Raw genomic sequence first — 22,515 nt, forward strand, 5'->3', positions numbered from 1 at the left:
GGCCCAACAGTGATTTCTTTTGCACACACACACACGCGCACGCACACGCACACATACGGTTACACACACACGCACACATATGGTTACACACACACACACACGCGCACACACACGGTTACACGCACACACACACGCACACACGCACACACACGGTCTTACACACACACACACACACACACACACACACACACACACACACACACACACACACACACACACACACACACACACACACACACACACACACACACACACACACACACACACACACACACACGGTTACACACATTAAGGTACTGTGAACCCTTTAGTTCACAGTACCTTAGATCTGAAGAAAAGGTTCCAGCTGGCTTCTGTTCCTGTTGTAGTTCTTGCAGATCCTGTTGTTCCTGGGCCTCAGTCGTGGTGACAAGAGGGAGGACGTCTGGGGACTCCTGCACTACAGTTCGAAGGTCGCGGAACTTCGCGGTTTCAGCTACTCGGAAATAGCACCACTGCGGTTCTTGGACACCTTGTGGACTTTCCTTGTTTCTGGGGTCCAGCACTCTGTTGAGGTGGCTAAGGCTTGGTCAGCCCTGCTTTGAAGGAGTCTGGAGGATCTTCCTGGAGCTCGGGTCCGGCTTAAAAACGATGCACTTGATGCTGGTGTTCCTGTCCCCTGGCACTCGATTCCTGCAGCAGCAATGGAAGTACAGCCAGCAGAGAGAGGGTTTTCAGTCGAGTTCATCTTGGGGTCGATTGGTCCCACCAACCCAAGGGGAGAAGTCCTCCTTTACGGGCTTCTCTAGTCGATGTCGAAATAGGAGCTTCACAAGTAGCGGAAAACCCGTGTCCTCCACCGTCGCCACGGACACGGACCCGGAATTACCATGATCGCTGAAACCGGAAACAGAGGTGGCCATCATATAAAGCACAATCCATTGCCATCCAGAGTAAGCCCAAGCAGAATTTACACTGCGAGAAGCCAAAAGGGACCACCAGCATGTCTGCCAGGATTCCAGCCCAGAGGCAGCGCAAACAGCGCTTTAATGAGGCAGAGCTAACTGTTCTTGTCGAGCACATAGTGGAGCATGCTGAGATGCTGTTCAGTGCCGATCAACGGCGTGCCACACTGCAGCGGAGGAAGGAAGTGTGGGCGGAAGCAGCACACAAGTGCACCGCTGTGGGCGTGACTGTGAGGAGTGTGAAGGACTGCCACAAGCGGTGGGACGACCTCAGGCTGAGGGTGCGGAACCTGATCTCCACACACCGTCAATGCAGCAGTGGGACAGGTGGAGGACCCCCTTCCCCCCTGAGGCTGCAAGCATGGGAGGAGGGTTGCAGCAGTGTCCTCCACCTGGAGGGCATCCATGGGATTGGGGAGGCTGAGGCAGGAGTGAGCCCACCTGCAGATGCTGGTAAGTGCGCAAACATGAATGCCATTTGAGGGCAGGAGTGGCCCAAAGGACCCACTAACAACCCCCCCCCCCCACCCCCAGGCAGTGCATGACTGGGCCAAAAGACCCAGTAACAACCCCCCCTCCCCCAGGCAGTGCATGACTGGGCCAAAAGACCCAGTAACAACCCCCCCACTCCCCAGGCAGTGCATGACTGGGCCAAAGGACCCACTAACAACCCCTCCCCCCCCCCGGCAGTGCATGACTGGGCCAAAGGACCCATCATGAACCAGATGGTGACCCATATCACTACAATGCAATACCGGCAACAAGCAGATGCATGTAAATGCCACTATTAAATGAACAACCTGCACCACCACATAACTAACTGCATGCCCTCTGTGTCCCCACTGCCGTATAAAGTGACAGTGATACTCCCCAACAGCCCAGGCAATCAGCTCCTGCACGTGTCCAAGCCAGCGCCCCTGCCCAGGAGGATGCTGCCAGCAGTTTGGCATCCCTGCCCCCAGTAGCAACTGCAACACATGTGCCGGCTACCACCACTAACATCTCAACCGTCTCCACGCTGCCTGATGGAACACAGGTGCCACGGGCACCCATCATCCCTACGCCAACACACCACAGATAGCATCTGCAGAGGAGGCAGCCTGTAACAACAGTGCCCCGGCAGTGCAGTCTGATACAGGGCCATAGGGGGAGATGCCCACATTGGATGACTTGGAATACTTCCATCAGCTGGAGTTCAGCCCCACATCACTCCGGAGTCCCATGAGGTCACCTACCCCCTCAATGGCAGAGCTAAATTCCTGCATGCAGCGGATGGAGGAGCAGCAGGCTACCCTCACCCAGCTGGTGGAGAGGCAGCTCGAGGAATCCAGGCTGCAGAGGGAGTGCTACAGCACATCAGTATGTCGCCTCTCAAGGTCCATTGGACGCTTTGCAAGCACAATAGTCACCCTGGCACGCCATGTGCGGCAGGGCAATAACAACACCTTGAGGATCATGTTGATTGGCCAACAGGCAACTCTTGCACACATGCCACCTATTCCTGATTCTGTGCCATCCAACACCACCACCCCATCCAGCTCCACCAGTGCCAGTCCACGGAGGCGCTCGAGTCGGCTGACAGAGCTCTCGGGCAAGGATTCACAAGCACAGAAGCGCAAACGGAAGTGATGGCATGTGTGCCGGGCACTGCATGACACATATGGACTTGAAGGGTGTGAGGGGTGGGTACGTTTGGGTGGTGGGAGAGGTCCATTAGGGGGTTAGTGATTTGGGGCCTGGTTGGGGGTGGGTACGTTTGGGTGGTGGGGGAGGTCCATTAGGGGGTTAGTGTTTTGGGGCCTGGTTGGGGGTGGGTACGTTTGGGTGGTGGGTGGGAACGGGTGTACAGCTTCCCTAACCATTGCACCTCCATCCCTGTTGTAATGTCATCAATATATCATCATTGAAAAAAAACATTCATGAGTGGACATCCATCATTTCATTTGCAGTCCATCAATTCATTTAGTGGCATCACCATGCCCATGCATTGCTGTGGATGTGCTGTCTCTCAAAAGTAAATGCAAATCAGTGCATCCCGTGCTCGCTGTCCATCTAGTGGACCCCCAGGAGGAGGTTATCCCATACCATTGAGTCATGGGTTGAGCCCGGGAAACGTGCGCAGCAATGTGTTATCACTTGCGTGGCATCACATACCATGTGTACATTCAGTGAGTGGTACTGTTTCCCATTGCGGAACACCATCTCGATTGCACGTGGTACTGTCAGCTCAATGTGGGTGCAGTCGACTGCACCTATGCAATGTGGCATGCCTGCTATGGCATGGAAGGCCAACTTGGTGGCAATTACCTGGGGGAGGGTACGGGGTAGGGCAATCTGTTCAGACACATGGCGCAACAGGGCATCCAGTACCTGAACCAGGATTTTGGAGAAACAGGGTTGTGATAGGCCGTGCAGCTCACCAACTGTGTGTTGATAGGTACTGGTGCCAAGAAAGTGCAGTACAGACACGACCTTCAGGAGGGGGGGGGGTGGCGGTGGGGGTGTCTATGTGGCTGCTGATGTCATCCTCTATCAGGCCGGTGATGTATAGGATTGTTGGACGGTCCAGCCGGTATAATGTGTGGATCTGTCCTGGGGTGAGGTTCCAGGGTGAGGCCCTGATGCGTGGTATTGCAGGCTGCCTGCGGTGTGGTGCCGGCTGCACAATGGGGTTTGCCATGGGTACAGGTTTAGTTGGTTGTCGCCTGCGCTTCCTATGCCTCCGCCTCCTCCTCTGCAACATTACTGCCATCATGTGCAGTGCTGCCTGTTGGTTGAGTAGGCCCAGTCCCAATGCTACTGGAGCTGCTGCCTGCATGGTTCTGTTTTGAGTTGGGCTGGGTGTGGCCCTTTTGTAGGCTCCCAGTGGCCTGCTGGGTCCAGCTGGGCTGATTTGGTGCACCTGTGGCATGATTCAGGTCACCAGGCACTGTTAAACGTCATGTTCGCGGTGGCAGATCACGGTTTTACCGCCATTTTTCTGGCGGTGTTTCCATGTCCGCGCTACTTGTGATGCTCGCAGTGTTTCGTATTGCCGGTAACAGAGGGGTTTCCGTGCAGGCCGAGTTTACGGGAGCTTTAACTTCACGGTGGCGGTTGAAGGTGGTGCTATTTCCTGGTCCGCAGGTCATGGTTAGGCGGAAGCGGAAACAGTGCCGGTATGGTTTTATCGCTGCCGTTAAGTCCGGACCGCCCGACCTGTAATGAGGCCCATTGTTTATCATACCGAATTGTCGGTTTATTCCCCGTTAAGTCACTTTGGCCAACAAGTACCTCTTCGACGAAGACTATGGGGGAATCGTCTATGGCTGTGGGTTCCGGCGCCTAAGATCCGGCGTCTGGACTTCTACGTGGTCAGGCCCTCTGGCCGGCCTATACAGTAGGGAGAGTGGGTTCGGGGTGGCCATATTGTTATTATGGGCCTCATTACACGGTAGGCGGTAAGGGTTTACCGGTACCGGTATTTTACTGGTACCGGTAAATCCTTACCGCCTTACTACGAGGTTCCTTTGCGGGTTGGGGAATTTAACGCCTGCTTTTTGCAGGCGTTAAAAACCAACCTGCAAAGGGACCAGTAGAGCTAATTACGGCACCGCAATTTGCGGTACCGTAATTGGTGCCTTCCCCATTCCCATAGAGCCCTATTGGGCAAAAATGGGAATGGGGAAGGGCAATGGTGGAAGGGGGAATTACCGCCCCGCCAACCTTGGAATGGGGCGGTAATTCCCCTTTCCACCAAGGCGGTGCCGGTATTTTACCGGCATGAACCATGGTGCTAATAGCGCCATGGTTCACCGACTTCCGTGTAATGAGGCCCTATGTCTTTCCTTCTTTCCACTGCTTTCCCTTTTTGTCTGGTCAACCTTCCCTTCTGCTATGGAAAGGACTCCATTTAGATTCTGCCCTGTGTGTAGGGTCAGATATGTTTGGAAAGACGAGCACACGACGTGTAACGCTTGTCTCCCCCTAGAGCATGACGAGAAGCAGTGTTTGGCGTGTAAACTCCTTAAGCCTAAAACCCTTAAGGAGCGCCGGGTAAAGCGGTGGGCTGCGTATGGCATGTCACGCGTGGAGCCCCCCCCTACCGCGACACCAGCCGAAAGTGACAGGGGTACTTTGGATGACCAAACGTCCAATGCGGATGTTATAGACCTTGAGGTGGACACTTCTAGGTCTGCCACGCCCGTCCCCGACCCTTCCAGGCTCGACTCTGGTCTTGCTACAGGGACCACACCCGGCGACAGGGGCGTACAATCGCATCACACTAAGCACACAACCCCTACGCTGTCCTCGACAACATCGTCGAAGAAAGCGAAAGTGCTAACGGGCCCGCCGGAAAGTTCGGCAGTGCCTACGGATCGTTCAGATCCAAAGCCTTCCCCGCATCTGCAGCAGCGCATGACGACTGGGCATAATAAACATAACAAGGGCGCTACACCCCAAACGACACGTGCCAAAGTTTCGGGACAAGAAATTTCAACAGTTTCCAAGGCCTCTACAGGCCTGAAAACTACGACTAGGCCTCTACCCGGGAAACAGTCCATCGGCCCTTCTGGTGCCGCGGAAGGAATTTCTACTACCGACTCATCATCGGAAGCTTTGTCTCACGATGATTCAGTTACTACCTGTAAGAGCATTGATAGGATCGCAGCGGCGGTGGGCCTAATGCCGGTTCCGCCCAAAGTTATGGGCCAATCCGGCGAAAAGTTTTTGATGGATTTGGGCCGCGATTCCGAGGATACTTACGAGGATAGCCAAGAGCCCCTCTCAAGCACCCTGAGAAGCTCCTCTCAACGCCTTACGGCAGATAACATTGTTTCTACTCACCCGGGTCCATTTGGGTCCTCTAAATGGACTATGGAGAAGTTTGAGGGGTGTATGGATCGGCTGGAGCACTTTATCAGGGCTTCTGATCAGCCTCTGCCGAAAAAGGCTCGGGTAGACCCTAACCTTCAAACACAAGATGTTCAGCCCCAGGTTATCTATCAGGAAGACCTCCAGATGGACACATATAGGGACATCTATACAGAAGAAGAAGAGTCCTCTTTTCTCAACAATTATGGAGAAGATCAAGAAGCAATGGACAACTGGGAGGAAACCCAGCAGGATACACAGGATCCTTGGTCACATCAGGATCAGGACTCTGATATCGTGTGCGTTGACTCTTCCCCGGCTCGACAGGCCTCCCCGGTGGATGACCAAATGGCTTTCAACTCCATGTTGAAAAAAGCAGCGGAATTCTTCAAAATTGCCACGCTAGAGGCTTTGCCCAAGCAGGATTTTGTGGAGGACATTATCAAGGAAAAACCTCTGTCAAGCCAATCCATTCCTCTCCTGAACTCTGTAAAGAGACGAATAGCTCCATCTTTAGTCACACCCGCCCAGACTAGGGCTGTGAACCCGAGGGTCAAAAAGTTATTTCGGCCCTCCCCCACCGACCCTCTGTATATTAGGGGACACGCCGTCCCGGACTCACTGGTAGTGACCAACACTCGTAAGAGAGCAGGGGTTCCCCTTGCCACGGGAGAGTCACCTCCGGACAAGAAGTCCAAGAAATTGTATGCTTTAGGCAAACTGGTCACGTCAGCAGCGGCTTATACCGTTCGGGTTGCTAACAACACCACGCTATTAGCAAGCTATGCTGACGCCCAATGGAACTTGCTCCAGGAAGGCCTCCAAGAGGTTCCTGAGCCAGCCAGAACTAAGCTTCTCGCCATTGTTTCAGAGGGAAAACTTGTCAACCAGAATGTGGAAAAGAATACCCTGGACACCGCAGAGACAGCAGGCAGGTCTCTTTCACAGGGTACTCTCCTAAAAAGACACGCGTGGCTGCGCACGTCGGGCTTCAGGCCTGAGACCCAGGCCTCTCTTATTAACAAACCCATCGAAGAGACTAACCTCTTCGGGAAAGCGGTAGATGAAGCTTTGGAGACAGCCAAGAAGGAGCACGAGACTATTAAGTCTTTGCACCAAATTTCACAGAAGCCCTCTTCCCAGAGGGGCAATAATTCTCGGCAGTCCTTTCGAGGACAGGCCCGTGCCGGTCAGAATAACTACGACACGGGTAGCTTCAACACAAATCAATCTTCCGGAAGCCCCACCTACTACCCCCCCAAGGGGTCAGAAGCGCGGCAAAGGTAGAGGCAGAGGCTCCAATCCCAGAGGAGCCTCAACCTCGGGTCAAAAATGACCACCATGTCCAGGTCCCCTCCCATGTCTCCCCGGTCAGGGGACGATTAACATCTTTCCTCAAGGCATGGGAGGGGATAACTTCAGACCAGTGGGTCTTAAAGACGGTTGCCCACGGTTACTGCGTGGAATTTGCCCGACCTCCACAGTTCAGACTGCCGCGACCACGACACCTTTCACCGGAACATCTGCAGATCCTGATCCAAGAGGTGGAAGCGCTGCTGGGAAAGGACGCCATAGAAGCCGTCCCGATTCTTCAGGTAAACGAGGGTATCTATTCAGTGTACTTCCTTGTACCCAAAAAGGATCTCACCATGCGTCCTGTTCTAGACCTGCGCCCAGCGAACAAGTTCATAAAACCCCAGAAGTTTTGCATGGTAACACTGCAGGAGGTGATTCCATTGCTGAAACAGGCGGACTTCATGGCAACACTGGACATGAAAGATGCATACTTTCATATTCCAATGTTGCCAGTGCACAGGAAATACCTAAGGTTCATGATTCAGGACAAACACTACCAGTTCAAGTTACTCCCCTTCGGCATCGCCTCAGCGCCAAGGGTGTTTACCAAAGTCCTGGCAGTACCAGCAGCACACCTGCGCGGACTATCAGTTCCAGTTTACCCTTACCTCGACGACTGGCTCATCACGGGGGACTCGTTCGACGCTTGGTTTTCGAACACCCAAAAAACAGTAGATCTCCTATTCAGCCTGGGATTTTCTATCAACGAAAAGGAATCCAGCTTAGTCCCCAGCCAAGTAAAACAGCTCCTGTGAGCACTAATTCGGACGGAAGACGGTCTGGTCTTCCCCTCCAGCGAGAGGGTTCAGAACATGCTCTCTCGGGTTCCTCACGATGTAGCCAGTCGGGAGGTGACGGTACGCAAAGCCATGCGTTTGCTAGGGATGATGGCGTCATGCATATACTTGGTTCCCCACGCGCAGCTGCGCATGCATCCCATGCAAGAGTGGCTCAACAGCCAGTGGTGTCAGGCCAGTGGACAATGGGAAGATCTGGTAGTTGTCTCGCCAGCCCTCGTTCTCTCGCTGCAGTGGTGGTCAAGGGAAAACCTCTTGAAGGGCAAGACCTTCACCACCCCTGCAGTGGAAGCCACTCTCACGACAGACGCATCTCTCACGGGGTGGGGGGCCTCACCTGCTTCAGCAGACAGCACACGGAGTGTGGTCCCCTCAAGTAGCGGCCAACCATATAAACTTACTGGAGCTACTAGCGGTGTTCAAACCATTGAAAGCCTTTCAGGAGCAACTGCAAGGGAAGACAGTGCTGATCCTAACAGACAGCACTACAGTAATGTATTACCTGAACAAATAGGGGGGCACTCACTCTCCAGGGCTATCCAAACTGTCCCAAAACATTTGGATATGGGCTCTCAAACACAAGATGTTTTTGTTGTCCCAACGTGTTCCAGGGGAACTCAATCTTCTGGCAGACGTACTCAGCAGACATTTTCCTCTGCCAGTAGAATACGAATGGCGACTGCATGAAGACATTGTCTCCAACGTCTTCGCAGAATGGGGGTTCCCAGAGATCGACCTGTTCGCTACTCAGGAGAACGCCCAATGCCAAGACTACGCCTCCAGGTACCCCCAGAACCGATCCAAGGGGAACGGTCTCTGGATAACTTGGTCGGGGGAATTTGTCTACGCTTCTCATACCCCCCCCCCCGGAGTCCCCGTCTCAACAAGATAGTGCACAAGATGCCCCGGGAACCAGTTACCATGATACTGGTGGCCCCCATGTGGGCCCGCCAACCCTGGTTCGCTCACCTGATGGAAATGTCCCTCTCCCCACCAGTCAAGCTGCCCTGCCCGTACAACATGTTATCTCAGGACAGGGGGGAGACCCTCCACCCATGCCCACAAACTCTGAACTTAGCAGCCTGGCTCCTGAGGTCATAGAGTTTGGACATCTGCAACTCCCTCAAAGATGCATGGACATACTGAGGGAGGCGAGAAAGCCTAACACACGGGATTGCTATGCCAGCAAATGGAAACGTTTTGTCATCTGGTGCAATTCCAAAGGCGTCAATCCCATCGATTGCTCGCGCTCACACATTGTGTTGTATCTAACCCATCTGTTAGACTCTGTGTTAGTCTTCAATTCCTTAAAGGTTCATCTAGCTGCGTTGTCAGCCTACACCACATCACAGCAAAAGGTGTTGTGGTGGAAGATACCAGTAATTAAGGCCTTTATGGAAGGGGCTCAGAGGATTTATCCTCCCGTCTCTCACCCAGCCCCTGGGTGAGATCTGAACATGGTTTTGACCAGGCTCATGGGGACCCCCCTTTGAGCCTATGCATAAAGCAAGTCTGAAAGACCTGACTTATAAGACAGCCTTCCTAGTGGCTATCACTTTTATCAGAAGGGTTAGCGAACTACAGGCTCTCTCTGTTTTAGACCCCTTTGTTACAGTCCACAAAGATAAGGTAGTTCTGCGCCCACATCCCAGGTTTGCGCCAAAATTTATTTCGAAGTTCCATGTGAACCAGTCAATCGAACTACCCACGTTCTTCCAGAGACCTACTAACATGGCCGAAAGAAGCCTTCACACATTAGATGTGCGCAGGGCAGTCATGTTCTACATGGATAGAACTAAACCACTGAGGAAAACTAAACAATTCTTTGTTTCAGTGGCAGCTGGTAGAGAAGGGGACCCTGTCTCTAAATCAGCAATCTCAAGGTGGATTGTCAAATGCATCACACTATGTTACGCTCTTGCAAAGAGAGAACTGCCCTTCAAGCCTAAAGCACACTCTACTCGAGGCTCTGGGGCGTCCATAGCATTCAATGCAAATGTTCCCCTAGAGTCCATTTGCAAAGCGGCAACCTGGAGTTCTGTACACACCTTTACAAAACACTTTTGTCTAGATGCTCACTCTAGATCTGATTCCCAGGTGGGACAAGCAGTACTAAGACATCTTTTCTCTACTGTTCCTTCTCACAACCCACCTCCAACTCCGGGTACTGCTCGCTAGTCTATGCACAGCATGTGATTCTAAGCAGATTAACAAGCATCAGAAGACATGCATTACTCACCGTAATAGCATTTCTGATGGTTGTATCTGCTTAGATTCACATGCGCCCTCCCTCCCCGCTCGGGGTGGAAGGAACATAGACATCTTTACTACTTTCTCTCTTCATTTACACACTCACTATAGCCTTGGGCTCCCTTATTGCAGAAAAAATACAATCGGAGGGACCTCGGTGCGTGAGGGATTTTGGGTACTACACACGTCACGATAGGGATAGTGTTACAGACACGCCTATGCCAACGTCCCCTTTCGGTCCCCGAAAGACAAGATGCAATACTCCGTGGTTACCACTGGATGTCGGACCATATGCACAGTATGTGAATCTAAGCAGATACAATCATCAGAAATGCTTTTACGGTAAGTAATGGATGTCTTATCAGAAAATTCTTCAGTGGGCACTTACCCGCTTGTCCACAATCCCTATTTTTCTATTATTTGGCATATTTTTCAGTTTTTCTTAATCTTGTTTCTTTAACTATAAGAATTTGCATTCATCACATTTTCTAGGCTTTGATTAATCAGTGATTCTTCAATACACTTTAGTCAATCTGTGTTTACCTGTAACAACATATATTGACGGTTTTTAATGTAACGGTTCTTCAATGTATACAACAAAAACCAACGCAGACTTCCTCCTGCTCCTGCATTTCAACATATTCCCAATTTTCTGAACCAAGTTCACACCCTGATGTTATAAAACATATACACTTCTAATTGACCAAACTTCAATTTGTAAATGATTTTAAACAGGAAACCATATTTTATTCTTTACTCATCTTGAGTGCCTGTTTTTCACAAAACCATTTATTATTTTTAAAAACACTTTAAACATGTATCACACATGATATAAACACATTGGACACATTGTCATGTACATATATTACTTCAGGGTTCATGTAACAAAACAACCAGTTACAGTACATCAAAAGGTACCAATCCAACACGTCTTATATCAAGTGACCCAAAATGAAAAAATTGAAAACAGTTTCTTTGTTGTTTATAAGGTGCTTACTACCTATCACCTCTAGGGGCTTGATTGGCAATGGATGTGATTGCAAAAAGTAGTGTCGACGCGGTGTGTTTCGGCCCATTTGGTAGAGATAGAGCGCATCCAACCTTGGTCTTCTCATTAATCTTGACAGGCCTTCATCAGGACAGGGATAAATGGTCTTTTGGGATTTTTTATCTTCTAAATAGATGGATAGGCATTCACTACGACGAAACGAGACAGGAACCACATTGATGACGCCAAGAAACGTTTGCCACCAGGATATAAGAAGCGACTGTCTCTCAGATACCAGTGTTGTACTTAAGACACCTTGATAAAAGAGTGTTTGTGCAGAAGCATACCTAGAGGGTTTTGGACATGAAGGCAACACCAAAGTCCCCTATCCACCAGTCCTGAGGAAAGCATGAGAGAAACTACTGTAACAACTGTATAGATTCTACACATGCTGGAAACACCAACATTGTCGACTTGAAAAGTGTATTGAAATGAGAGCAACTACACTGAGTCAATGTATACTAACCTCACACCATCGTATGTTCAAGATCACCCCATAATAGCACTATATGAATGTAAATATGGTACTGGGGGGAGGAGGGAAATATGACTGTATTTAATTTATAGCCTGTGGAGAGGCCAATTTCCTAAAATTGTTTGATGATAAATAAAATTGTATTTTGCAATGATTTCTAAGTGATAAAAACAGACCAATTTGTAGATTTGTAAGAGTGGGGTGCATCACACATATCTGCGGTGTGAAAAGGAGGGGTAGCCTATGTCCCGTTCATAAATGTGCCGTCTGCCTCTACTAGACACACATCAAAATTCAATACCATAGGACTGACTGTCTGACGGGCAGGTGGATGGATGATGGCTTGCCCTTCCTTGGCCGTCTGACTATGCATACTATTCCCACCTAATAAATCTTGTCCCACCATTTGATGCCATATGGGTCACACCAAACTTCATTACATTTTCATCAGATGCTGACATCGGAGTCATCTACCTTTCAGATTATGCTGAGCAAACTCACCTAGGGTAGGAGTGGGGGGGGGGGGGTCTCTCCACATTAGATCAGCAGGAATCATCTGTATGAACAGTAAATGGTGACAAGAGTCAGAGTTCTTGGATATTAACGATGATGGGGCTACAGCTCCACTAGAGAGGTAACTAAAGTGCTTCACGGGATAAGATATAGTGAATTCTCCGTCACAGCATAAAGGGTGCAGGGGCTTGTTGAGGATGAATCTAGGCTCCCCTTATCAGAATCCACAAAAAAGAAGGGGGTCTGTATCGGGTTATGAGGAACTGCCAAGTGATATGACCATTTACATGCACCCCTTAACAATACAGCTGAGTTCCAGCCCCCCACCCCTTACTGAAAATTACCCTGTGATATATTGAACAGGGCAATACAAGTGGCACCCTTTTGCACATTAACTATAGTGCATAGCAATAGGGCGTTTGTGTAAACAATTAGGAAGGGTGTTGGGATGATTGTTGGGATCTGGGGGTGGAGTGGGCGTCTCAGAAACACTTTGCCTCATTGGCAAACATGTAATTGTATCAGTCTGATACAAGCTTGATCATTCTGTGAATTCCGGGGGAGAATGATTTGTTTGGAGTTTATTGGGGTTTAAAGTCAATGTTTGAATGCAGTACTATTCTAACTGTGGGAAGTGACTGGTGTTTTTTCTTTAAATCTCAATTCAGCCCTCTTAATCTTCCAGCGCCTAGATTCCTTTTTAGTCTTAGTATGCGCTCTATTCATTTTCAAATAATACTGCTGTTGGTTATACATTTGTGTCTGGAAAATAAACATTTGCCGCAAAGGTTATGAGGAGGTCATCACTAATGACATAATAGACTGGTCAAGCGAGGTGTCTGATTAGGTGAGCAGTTTTATCACCAGTGTCAAACACCTGCCCTTATCATTTGTATCGGGAAATTGGGAGCTTTCATGTACATTACAGAAGAAGTAAAATGGTAGAAAAATATATGCATTGTCCTCATGATTAAAATATCCACATGAAATGTTTTCTTCACCGAGGCTGTACGATTTGTTTTTTACATGCTTTTGGATACAGAACGGTTCTGTATAAAAATGAATCACATATCACCTCTATTGCATTTTATCATTTGAGAATCACTACTCTGACAGCTATGAGGGGGCCTATATCCATTAGATGGCACTTCACAGTCTTAATAGATACTCTGTGAGTAATTAAGTAACGCACACCACTACTACTGAGAGCCAGGCATTGATAAGTGTGGGTGTACTCCCCATTTTACAAGCTGACATAAAAATGTCCTTTCCATTCGTAACATATATGGCCTTCTTAGAAGCCAAAATAGTGGCGACACACATGTCAAGGATAAGAACCTTTGAAAAATGAACTAAAAGAGGATGAGGATTATTAAAGACTAGACTAGACAGCAACATTTTTCTTAATAATATAAAATGTAAGAAGGACATTTGTGGATTTAGAAATGAGCAAAATTGATGCATTTGAAAACAAGAGGATGACTGTGAACATTGACTTTGATGTAAGCACTGCAATATTTGCAAATTGAAATCATTTAATAAATAATGGAAGTGATAACTAAACAGCTGAAATCTGTTATTAAACAAAAAGCAATATTTACAATTTTGGAGTGCAATATTCATTGCTGAGTCTATTGTTATGACGTGTGCGGCTTACTATATTTAAAAGGTGGCCCTGCAGAAAATTCCAACTTTAACCTTGTAGAAAGAAAGAAAAGAGCTTTTATTTTTACTTGTAACTCTAATTTTAAGTTTTCAATGTATGTTGTGATAAACTTTAATGTGATTGATTTTGAATTTTTACTTTGTGGTTTTTATTATCTGTATACCATTGGCTAAAGGTTTGTATTTAACCAAATGCTAATAAAAATATAATACGATTTATACTAGAATTCCCACACTTATCAATACCTAAATCACTATATAGAAATAAAAGCTGTTTATTTCTAGTGGATTACAAGAATTGTATAACTGCTCCTTAATATATAGTAACTACTGAGAACCAGTTGGCCTGTTGGTGATGCCTGCGACTGTGAACATGCTGAAACTAATCATGTGTTTCTCCTTTTTCTTCAATAGGTGATTGATGACCCAAAAAACACAAGCTTGATTGTTAAATTGTCTGGACTAATGCAGTGCCGACCTTCATTGACGCAATGTGCAATTTCCTAACAACAAGCAGACACGTTTGTGGTCCAAATTTCTTTTCGGATTATTTAGGGAATGAGATTGAGAAGCCGATAGAATACATGATGGGTGTCATCCATTCAACACACGTGTGGTAGCATCCAGCAACACAGACCTACAATACATATCCAACATTACAGAGCAATAATAGCAACAGTGCTTGAGGTGCCGTAAAACCAGGCTTTTTCTTTTGCCTATTCCTGAGGGAACACAAGCGAGTGCTATTTTATATACATTCTGAGATTAGTTTATCAGATTTTGCGAAACACCTGTATATGGTCAAACAGTATCCATGAACTGAATAGTTTAAAATCTTCAGCCAGAAGAAACATCTTTTGTCACTAGAAAAGACCTACACGTGGGAAAGCTCACCTTCACTGTGAGTCTGGGAAATGATTCAGTGGAACGAGTCAACCTGACAAAATAAACAGGAAAAACATTGGTGAAAAACCTTGCCAGCGCACTAAATTTGGGAATAAAGATATGCTTATTTCCCCCCAGAGGACACATTCAGGTGGAAAGCTTTCAGTCAAAAGGGAGATCTTATTTACCATCAGTTCTCACATACAGGTGAAAAACCTCATCAGTGTACTGAATGTGGTAAGAGTTTCATTATGAAGGGGGATCTTATTTCTCACCAGAGAACTCATGCAGGTGGGAAACCTCATGAGTGCACTGAATGTGGGAAAGCTTTCAGTCAAAAGGGAGATCTTATTTACCATCAGTTCTCACATACAGGTGAAAAACCTCATCAGTGTACTGAATGTGGTAAGAGTTTCATTATGAAGGGGGATCTTATTTCTCACCAGAGAACTCATGCAGGTGGGAAACCTCATGAGTGCACTGAATGTGGGAAAGCTTTCAGTCAAAAGGGAGATCTTATTTACCATCAGTTCTCACATACAGGTGAAAAACCTCATCAGTGTTCTGAATGTGGTAAGAGTTTCATTACGAAGGGACGTCTTATTTCTCACCAGAGAACTCATACGGGTGAGAAACCTCATCAGTGTACTGAATGTGGTAAGAGTTTCACTATGAAGGGAAATCTTATTTCTCACCAGAGAACTCATACATGTGAGAAACCTCATGAGTGTACTGAATGTGCTAAGAGTTTCAGTACAAAGGGAAGTCTTATTTTCCACCAGAGAACACATACAGGTGAGAAACCTCATCAGTGTACTGAATGTGGAAAGAGCTTCATTACGAAGGGAACTCTTATTACTCACCAGAGAACTCATACAGGTGAGAAACCTCATAAGTGTACTGAATGTGGTAAGAGTTTCATTACGAAGGGAACTCTTATTACTCACCAGAGAATTCATACAGGTGAGAAACCTCATCAGTGTACTGAATGTGGTAAGAGCTTCATTACAAAGGGAAATCTTATTTCTCACCAGAGAACACATACAGGTGAAAAACCTCATGAGTGCACTGAATGTGGTAAGAGCTTTACTCGGAAGGGACGTCTTATTTCTCACCAGAGAACTCATACAGGTGAGAAACCTCATGAGTGCACTGAATGTGGGAAAGCTTTCAGAAGCAAGCAAGGTCTCATTTCTCATCAGTTCTCACATACAGGTGAGAAACCTCATCAGTGTTCTGAATGTGGTAAGAATTTCATCACAAAGGGAAATCTTATTTCTCACCAGAGAACTCATACAGGTGAGAAACCTCATGAGTGCACTGAATGTGGGAAAGGTTTCAGAAGCAAGAGAGGTCTCATTTCTCATCAGTTCTCACATACAGGTGAGAAACCTCATCAGTGTTCTGAATGTGGTAAGAATTTCATCACACAGGGAAATCTTATTTCTCACCAGAGATCTCATACAGGTGAGAAACCTTATGTGTGCACTGAATGTGGGGAAAGGTTCTGTCGGCAGGATGGTCTCATTTACCATCAGTTCTCACATACAGGTGAGAAACCTCATGAGTGCACTGAATGTGGGAAGAGCTTTATTCGGAAGGAACGTCTTATTTGTCACCAAAGAACACATACAGGTGAGAAACCTTACGTGTGCACTGAATGTGGGGAAAGGTTCTGTCGGCAGGATGGTCTAATTTCTCATCAGTTTTCACATACAGGTGGGAAACCTCATCAGTGTACTGAATGTATTAAGAGTTTCATTACAAAGGGAAGTCTTATTTCTCACCAGAGAACTCATACAGGTGAGAAACCTCATCAGTGTACTGAATGTGGTAAGAGTTGCATTACGAAGGGAAATCTCATTTCTCACCAGAGAACTCATACAGGTGAGAAACCTTATGAGTGCACTGAATGTGGGAAAGCTTTCAGAAGCAAGCAAGGTCTTCTTTTCCATCAGTTCTCACATACAGGCGAGAAACCTCATCAGTGTACTGAATGTGTTAAGAGTTTCATTACGAAGGGAAGTCTTATTTCTCACCAGAGAACTCATACAGGTGAGAAACCGCATCAGTGTTCTGAATGTGGTAAGAGTTTCATTACGAAGGGAAATCTTATTTCTCACCAGAGAACTCATACAAGTGAGAAACCTCATGAGTGCACTGAATGTGGGAAAGCTTTCAGAAGCAAGCGAGGTCTTATTTTCCATCAGTTCTCACATACAGGCGAGAAACCTCATCAGTGTACTGAATGTAGTAAGAGTTTCATTACAAAGGGACGTCTTATTTCTCACCAGAAAACTCATACAGGCGAGAAACCTCATCAGTGTACTGAATGTGGTAAGAGTTTCGTTACAAAGGGAAATCTTATTTCTCACCAGAGAATTCATACAGGTGGGAAACCTTATGAGTGCACTGAATGAGGGAAAGCTTTCAGTCAAAAGGGAGGTCTTATTTACCATCAGTTCTCACATACAGGCGAGAAACCTCATCAGTGTACCGAATGTGGGAATAGATTTATTCTGAAGGGAAGTCGTATTTGTCACCAAAAAACACATACAGGTGATAAAGCTGATCAGTGAGATAAATAACCTAAATGGGCACCAGACGAAACGTGCATGCAAGGGTCCATTTCAGGGTAGTGTGTGTGGGAAATACTTCACTGCGCAGGATATTCTTATCTGCTGTTAGGCAAGATTGGATGCAGTACCCCGTGGGAGACTGCACCAGCCTTGTCCTTGTGGCAATAGTTAACCCAACCTTTGGTATAAGCATGTAAATAACCTTCCCTGGACCCTAGCATACCCACCAATTATACGCCCATCACCACTGTTATCTTTTTGCTAAACATTTTGGGCAGATATGCATATCTGCAGATCCAGGACTACCTGGAAACTAACAAATTACTCAATCTCAGACAATATGGTTTCCGACCTAGGCGCAGAACTGAAACTGCCCTCATCGATTTAAAAACCCAAATTGAGGATTTAAAAGACAATGGAAAACTGGCCCTCCTGCTATTACTTGAATTTTCGGCTGCTTTTGATTTGGTTAACCACCAAATTCTCTGCCGACATCTAAAATCAGCAGCCTATTTTTCAGACAAAGCTACCATGTGGATTAGTTCATTCCTGGCCAATAGATCCATGAGAGTCTTCTCCCCGTCTGCTTCCGCTGAACCCTCTCCAGTCCCTTGTAGGGTCCCTCAAGGATCTTGTGTTTCACCTCTGCTCTATAACGCTCAGGAGACCACACACTGGACACTAAAGCCCTAAACGATGTCTATCTGGTCATCCAGGCTTGGATGGCTCAACACAAGCTATGTCTTAACGGCGATAACACGAGCTCCTCATCCTGGGTTCCCACCACCGACTTAATAGGCTAGATCCCATCTTCAAATCCTTCATCATCGATGGCAACACCATCAAAGTATCTAACGATACTAAAACACTAGGCGTCTATCTTGATTCTACACTATCACTCTCCAGACAAACTAATGCTGTAATCTCAACATCTGCCTACATGTGCAAACTTATTACAGCCTCCCGCCCATTCCTCACTACCTCAAACTGCATCACCCTTGCGAGATCCCTTATTATGTTGAAACTCAACTACTGTAATGCACTCTACCTAGGGACTAGCCAACAAAATCTTAGCAAGCTTCAGGTCATCCAAAACAACGCCATCAGGGCAGCACTGAATATTCCCAGAAATCAGCACATATCTGACACTAGATGCAGCCTACATTAGCTCTCAGTAGCCCAACGATTCTCCCTCAAATCTCTTGCTCTAACACATAACTCTCTTGCCAACCAGGCCCCTAACTATCTGGTGCGCCGGTTCACACCCCACACTTCTTGCCGCCCTCAGAGAGCTGCCCAAGCTCATTGTCTATCCATACCTAAATTCAACGTTCAAAAAGCTGGCGGGACCAGTTTCCTGATCCTTGACTCCAAATTATGGAACTCACTTCACAACCCGTTCAGACCAGATCCCTTCTTCCACTCTTTCCAAAGTAAAGCCAAATTGTGGCTTATGAGTTTGAGTTGATTTATTTGATATACATGTAGCAACAAGGCACATAACATACAAAAAGGTAAAATACATTCAGCATATTCATTACAATCTGATTAAAAGCACAAATCAGCTTATCGAAGACATGTTAAAATTGCAACTACATGAAGATAAAACTTAACAATACAATACATTAGGTTGATATGGTTGCCATAGTTGCTTATTAATCAAGACATGCTAACCACAGGTCTCATCGGCCTTAACTCCAACTCATAATGACCTCCAATGTAGCCTTCAGCTTTCTAAATGTAAATACTAATGTATATTCACTGCAATTTAAGTATTATGTATGTATTTAGCTCTATAGTATTTTGTATGCATCTCCTGTTTCAATGCCTGGCTGTCTTTTGATGTATATTATGTCACTGTAACATTTGTAACCTAAGACATGCGCCCAGATGCCTTTGGTCCAGGCGTGCTATACAAATAAATAAAATACGAAATACTACACACTTTGTAAGCGTAACTGAGCAGCCAGGCTTATCTCAAGAGGGGTCAATGTGAGCTTTAAGTTTGTAACAGAGTTTCACAGTGACAGTTGTTCAAATAAACACTTATATACAACGTTTCTTGATTAAACAATTATTAATTTATGAGTCAGTTATATAAGCCTTCCTCAGAAGGGAGCAACACATGTAACACTTTAAAATATACTTCAAAACACTCTTAGTTTCTCTAAATCAGATGATACCCATTGGGGATCGCACACAGACACTCCCTACACCCTCAGGTGACGTAAATAGCTAGGACACTGTGGACATTGATTTATCACTGGTACATTTAGAGCAATAATGAGTTTGGTGTAAAAGATTAGATATGGGAATGAAACAACAGGTTAAAACGAATTCATAAACTGGTAAGTACTTTTTGAACCCACCAATGGAAAGTAAATGACCCCCTTCCCGGAGGAAAGGTAAAAGAACAAAGTCAGTGGTAAGAAGTGTCTCTCAGGGAGCCAGGGCAGCCAATGTTAGTTGGACAAAGTCTAGGAGAGCTGAGGATCTTCTTGCAGATGAGTAAAAGTCTTGCACAATGTTTTAGAAAAGTTTGTGGAGCTAAAATCACAGAAGGGCCACAAGCTCTTCAGGCTTGTGGGGGGCAGAGCTGCAAGCAACTCGGCAAAAGGGCATCCAAAACACGCCTCAACTGAGAACTAGTAAGGTTACACCACAAGAGGTAAGTCCCCTTTGGTTTTACAGTACCTTTGGTTTGAAGAACTGGATCCAGCCGGCTTAAGTTCCAGTGTAGGTCTGCAGGTCCTTTGTTCCTGGGCCTCAGTCATGGAGACAAGAGGGAGGACATCTGGGGACTCCTGCACTACGAATGGAAAGTCAGCGGCAGCAATGGGCAAACTTCAGATCAGTGGCATTTCCTGGTTTCAGCTCCTCGCATCTCTCACAAATAGCACCACTGCGGTTCTCGGCTACTGTAATGGACTTTCCTCGCATTTGGTGTCCAGCACTCTTTTGAGGTGGCTCAGGTTTGGTCAGTCCTGCTTCATGGGAGTCCGGAGGATCTTCCATGAGCTTGGGTCCAACTTAAAAACGAGACACTCGATTCTGGTGTTCCTCTCCCTGGCAATCGGCTCCTGCAGAAGCTCAGAGAGGATGTCCAGATGAGTTCGCTTTGGGGTTTATTGGTGTTAGGCAGAAACCTGTGCAGTTCCCTCTGGGACCACTGCAAAAGATTTAAGACTACACGTGTTTGGCATTAAACCCACTTGGTAGCAGTCTGTACCACACAGATTCACTTGGTAGCTGTGGCTGAGCAGTCAGACTTCCCTCAAGAAGAGTTAGGCAGTATACAGAGTATTCACAATAGGTCAAAAAACACAGTAGAACAAGTAAACCCTGACCAGAGCTTGGTGTAAAAGAGATATAATTATTTATTTAAAACCACATCTAGAAAAACACACAGGCACTAATAGTAAGCAATTCAAAAACACGGTCACTAAAAGATATACACTCCCTCAAAAGAATATTAGACAATTCTTTGGTAAAGCCCCACTTATTTTCAGACAGCGGTGAGCGCTTAACACAGATGGCACTCTAATAATTAGTTTAAAAAAGGAGAGAAAAGCAGAGTATAAATTGAAACAGATCCCAACACTTTTCTTAAGAACACGACAAGAGAGTGAGGCAAAGTAAAACCGTGAGGTTAGAGTCAGTAGGCCGGATCCACTTTTAAGAGGATCAAAATGAAATGTATCCAAGGTCACACGGTTGAAGTGCACAAGAGTCTTGCAAAGGTTCAAAAAGAGTTGGACCAAAAGAAAGGGACCAGTTAGAGGGTCAAGGCGGCCAGCCAGTCCAGAAGGTTAAGGGGTTATTATGACCTTGTAGCAATCTTTAGAAAGGGAAGCCTGGCGGACACGTAAAGTGGTGAGAATACTCCAGCGGGGCAGTTGTTCCTGGCAGCGGATGCAAGTCGGTGATTCGTCCGGGGGAAGAGAGGATCTCGTCGGGGAGGAAGACAGGAGTCCATTGCACTGCCAGGGAAGAAACCAGCGCGGAGCTCTCGGGTAAAGGGAGCGGTCCTTTTATTCGCGGTCCAGTGGTAAGTGGCTATCCGGTTGCCGGGGTGCTTGGCAAGGGCAATTCGACCACAAGACGGCCTGGGATGCGAAGAGAAGAAGGTAAACTGGTTGTGCCCACCAGTCAGGGGAAGAAGCCTCTCCAGCCGGGAGATCTTCTTTGTCGTCGGGAAGTGGTGAGTCGGTTCCGCAGGGCTCCACCGGTGGTGTCGTCATGGTAGGTCAGCTCAGCTTCTCCCTCGTTGGATTCTCAGGTCCTGTGGCGACTTCTGAAGTTCCAGTCCCCAAAGCCCTGCTTTTATGCAGCACACCCCCATTCACTTAGCCTAGCTGTCAATCAATCAAACATGCTAAGTGGTGAGCCAGCCGGCTCACCACTTGGGCCAATCACACAAGAGTGCGACTTGAGTTACCAAGGTAACTCAGTCCAGGGTGCCTAAACCCCCTCCCGCACCCCCTGCGGTACGCAGACAGAGTGGCACCTCTTTTGGAGGTTTCTGTGGAGAAGCCCGCCAAAAAGTGGAACAAAGGGCTCCACTTGGGTTGGAGTCACAGAGGAGAACACAAAGACCATTTTAGAATCGAGTCCTGGCAAAAAATACCAACTGGCGAATTAATATTAAATAAATAAACCGGCGGTATGTTCGAGGCTATGAGAATTAAATAATTAAAGTTGGTAGCCTCGAACAATGGGAAAATCCCATAGGGATATATTCGCGGTCGAATATAAAAAGTAGTATTCACTGACACCAGCCAAAACTCGATCAGGGGGGACGGAGACGTGCCCCCTCGACTAACATACCTCGGAGCAATCGAATTGCCCCGACCAGTACGTCCACAATATGATGGGTCGTACTGGTTTCTGTTCATAATTTGGGACTAGTAAAGCCAATGGTGACTTTACATGCCCTGGGAGACATTAGTCAGTCCCAGGGTATGGAGTCTATGGTGGGTTGTCACTATGACACCCCTGTGTTACTGCACGGAGGGTGCTGTGTAACACACAAAGTAAAAACACATGAGACCCTATGGGGTAAAGGACCCCATAGCCCATAAAACACATTATCAGTCAAAGGAACACCATAAATCATGTCCAAGAGTGGGAGAAAAAGAGTCTCACTCTT

At 46.9% G+C, this 22,515-nt stretch overlaps 1 protein-coding gene across 1 annotated transcript in view; it reads left to right on the top strand.

Annotated features, from left to right (window-relative positions):
* LOC138552279 (zinc finger protein 850-like) overlaps window positions 1–19,306 on the top strand; it is an 83,542-nt gene extending 64,236 nt beyond the window's left edge. Inside the window, exon 4 of the mRNA XM_069642526.1 lies at window positions 14,317–19,306. Within this exon, the coding sequence (XP_069498627.1) occupies window positions 15,039–17,207 (2,169 nt within the window). The 5' untranslated portion in view covers window positions 14,317–15,038 and the 3' untranslated portion in view covers window positions 17,208–19,306. The remainder of the gene's footprint in view (window positions 1–14,316) is intronic.
* Window positions 19,307–22,515: the final 3,209 nt, after the last annotated feature.

The sequence above is a fragment of the Ambystoma mexicanum genome, chromosome 1q (assembly GCF_040938575.1).
Source record: "Ambystoma mexicanum isolate Mex_15411 chromosome 1q, UKY_AmexF1_1, whole genome shotgun sequence".
In the NCBI taxonomy this organism is placed as follows: domain Eukaryota; kingdom Metazoa; phylum Chordata; class Amphibia; order Caudata; family Ambystomatidae; genus Ambystoma; species Ambystoma mexicanum.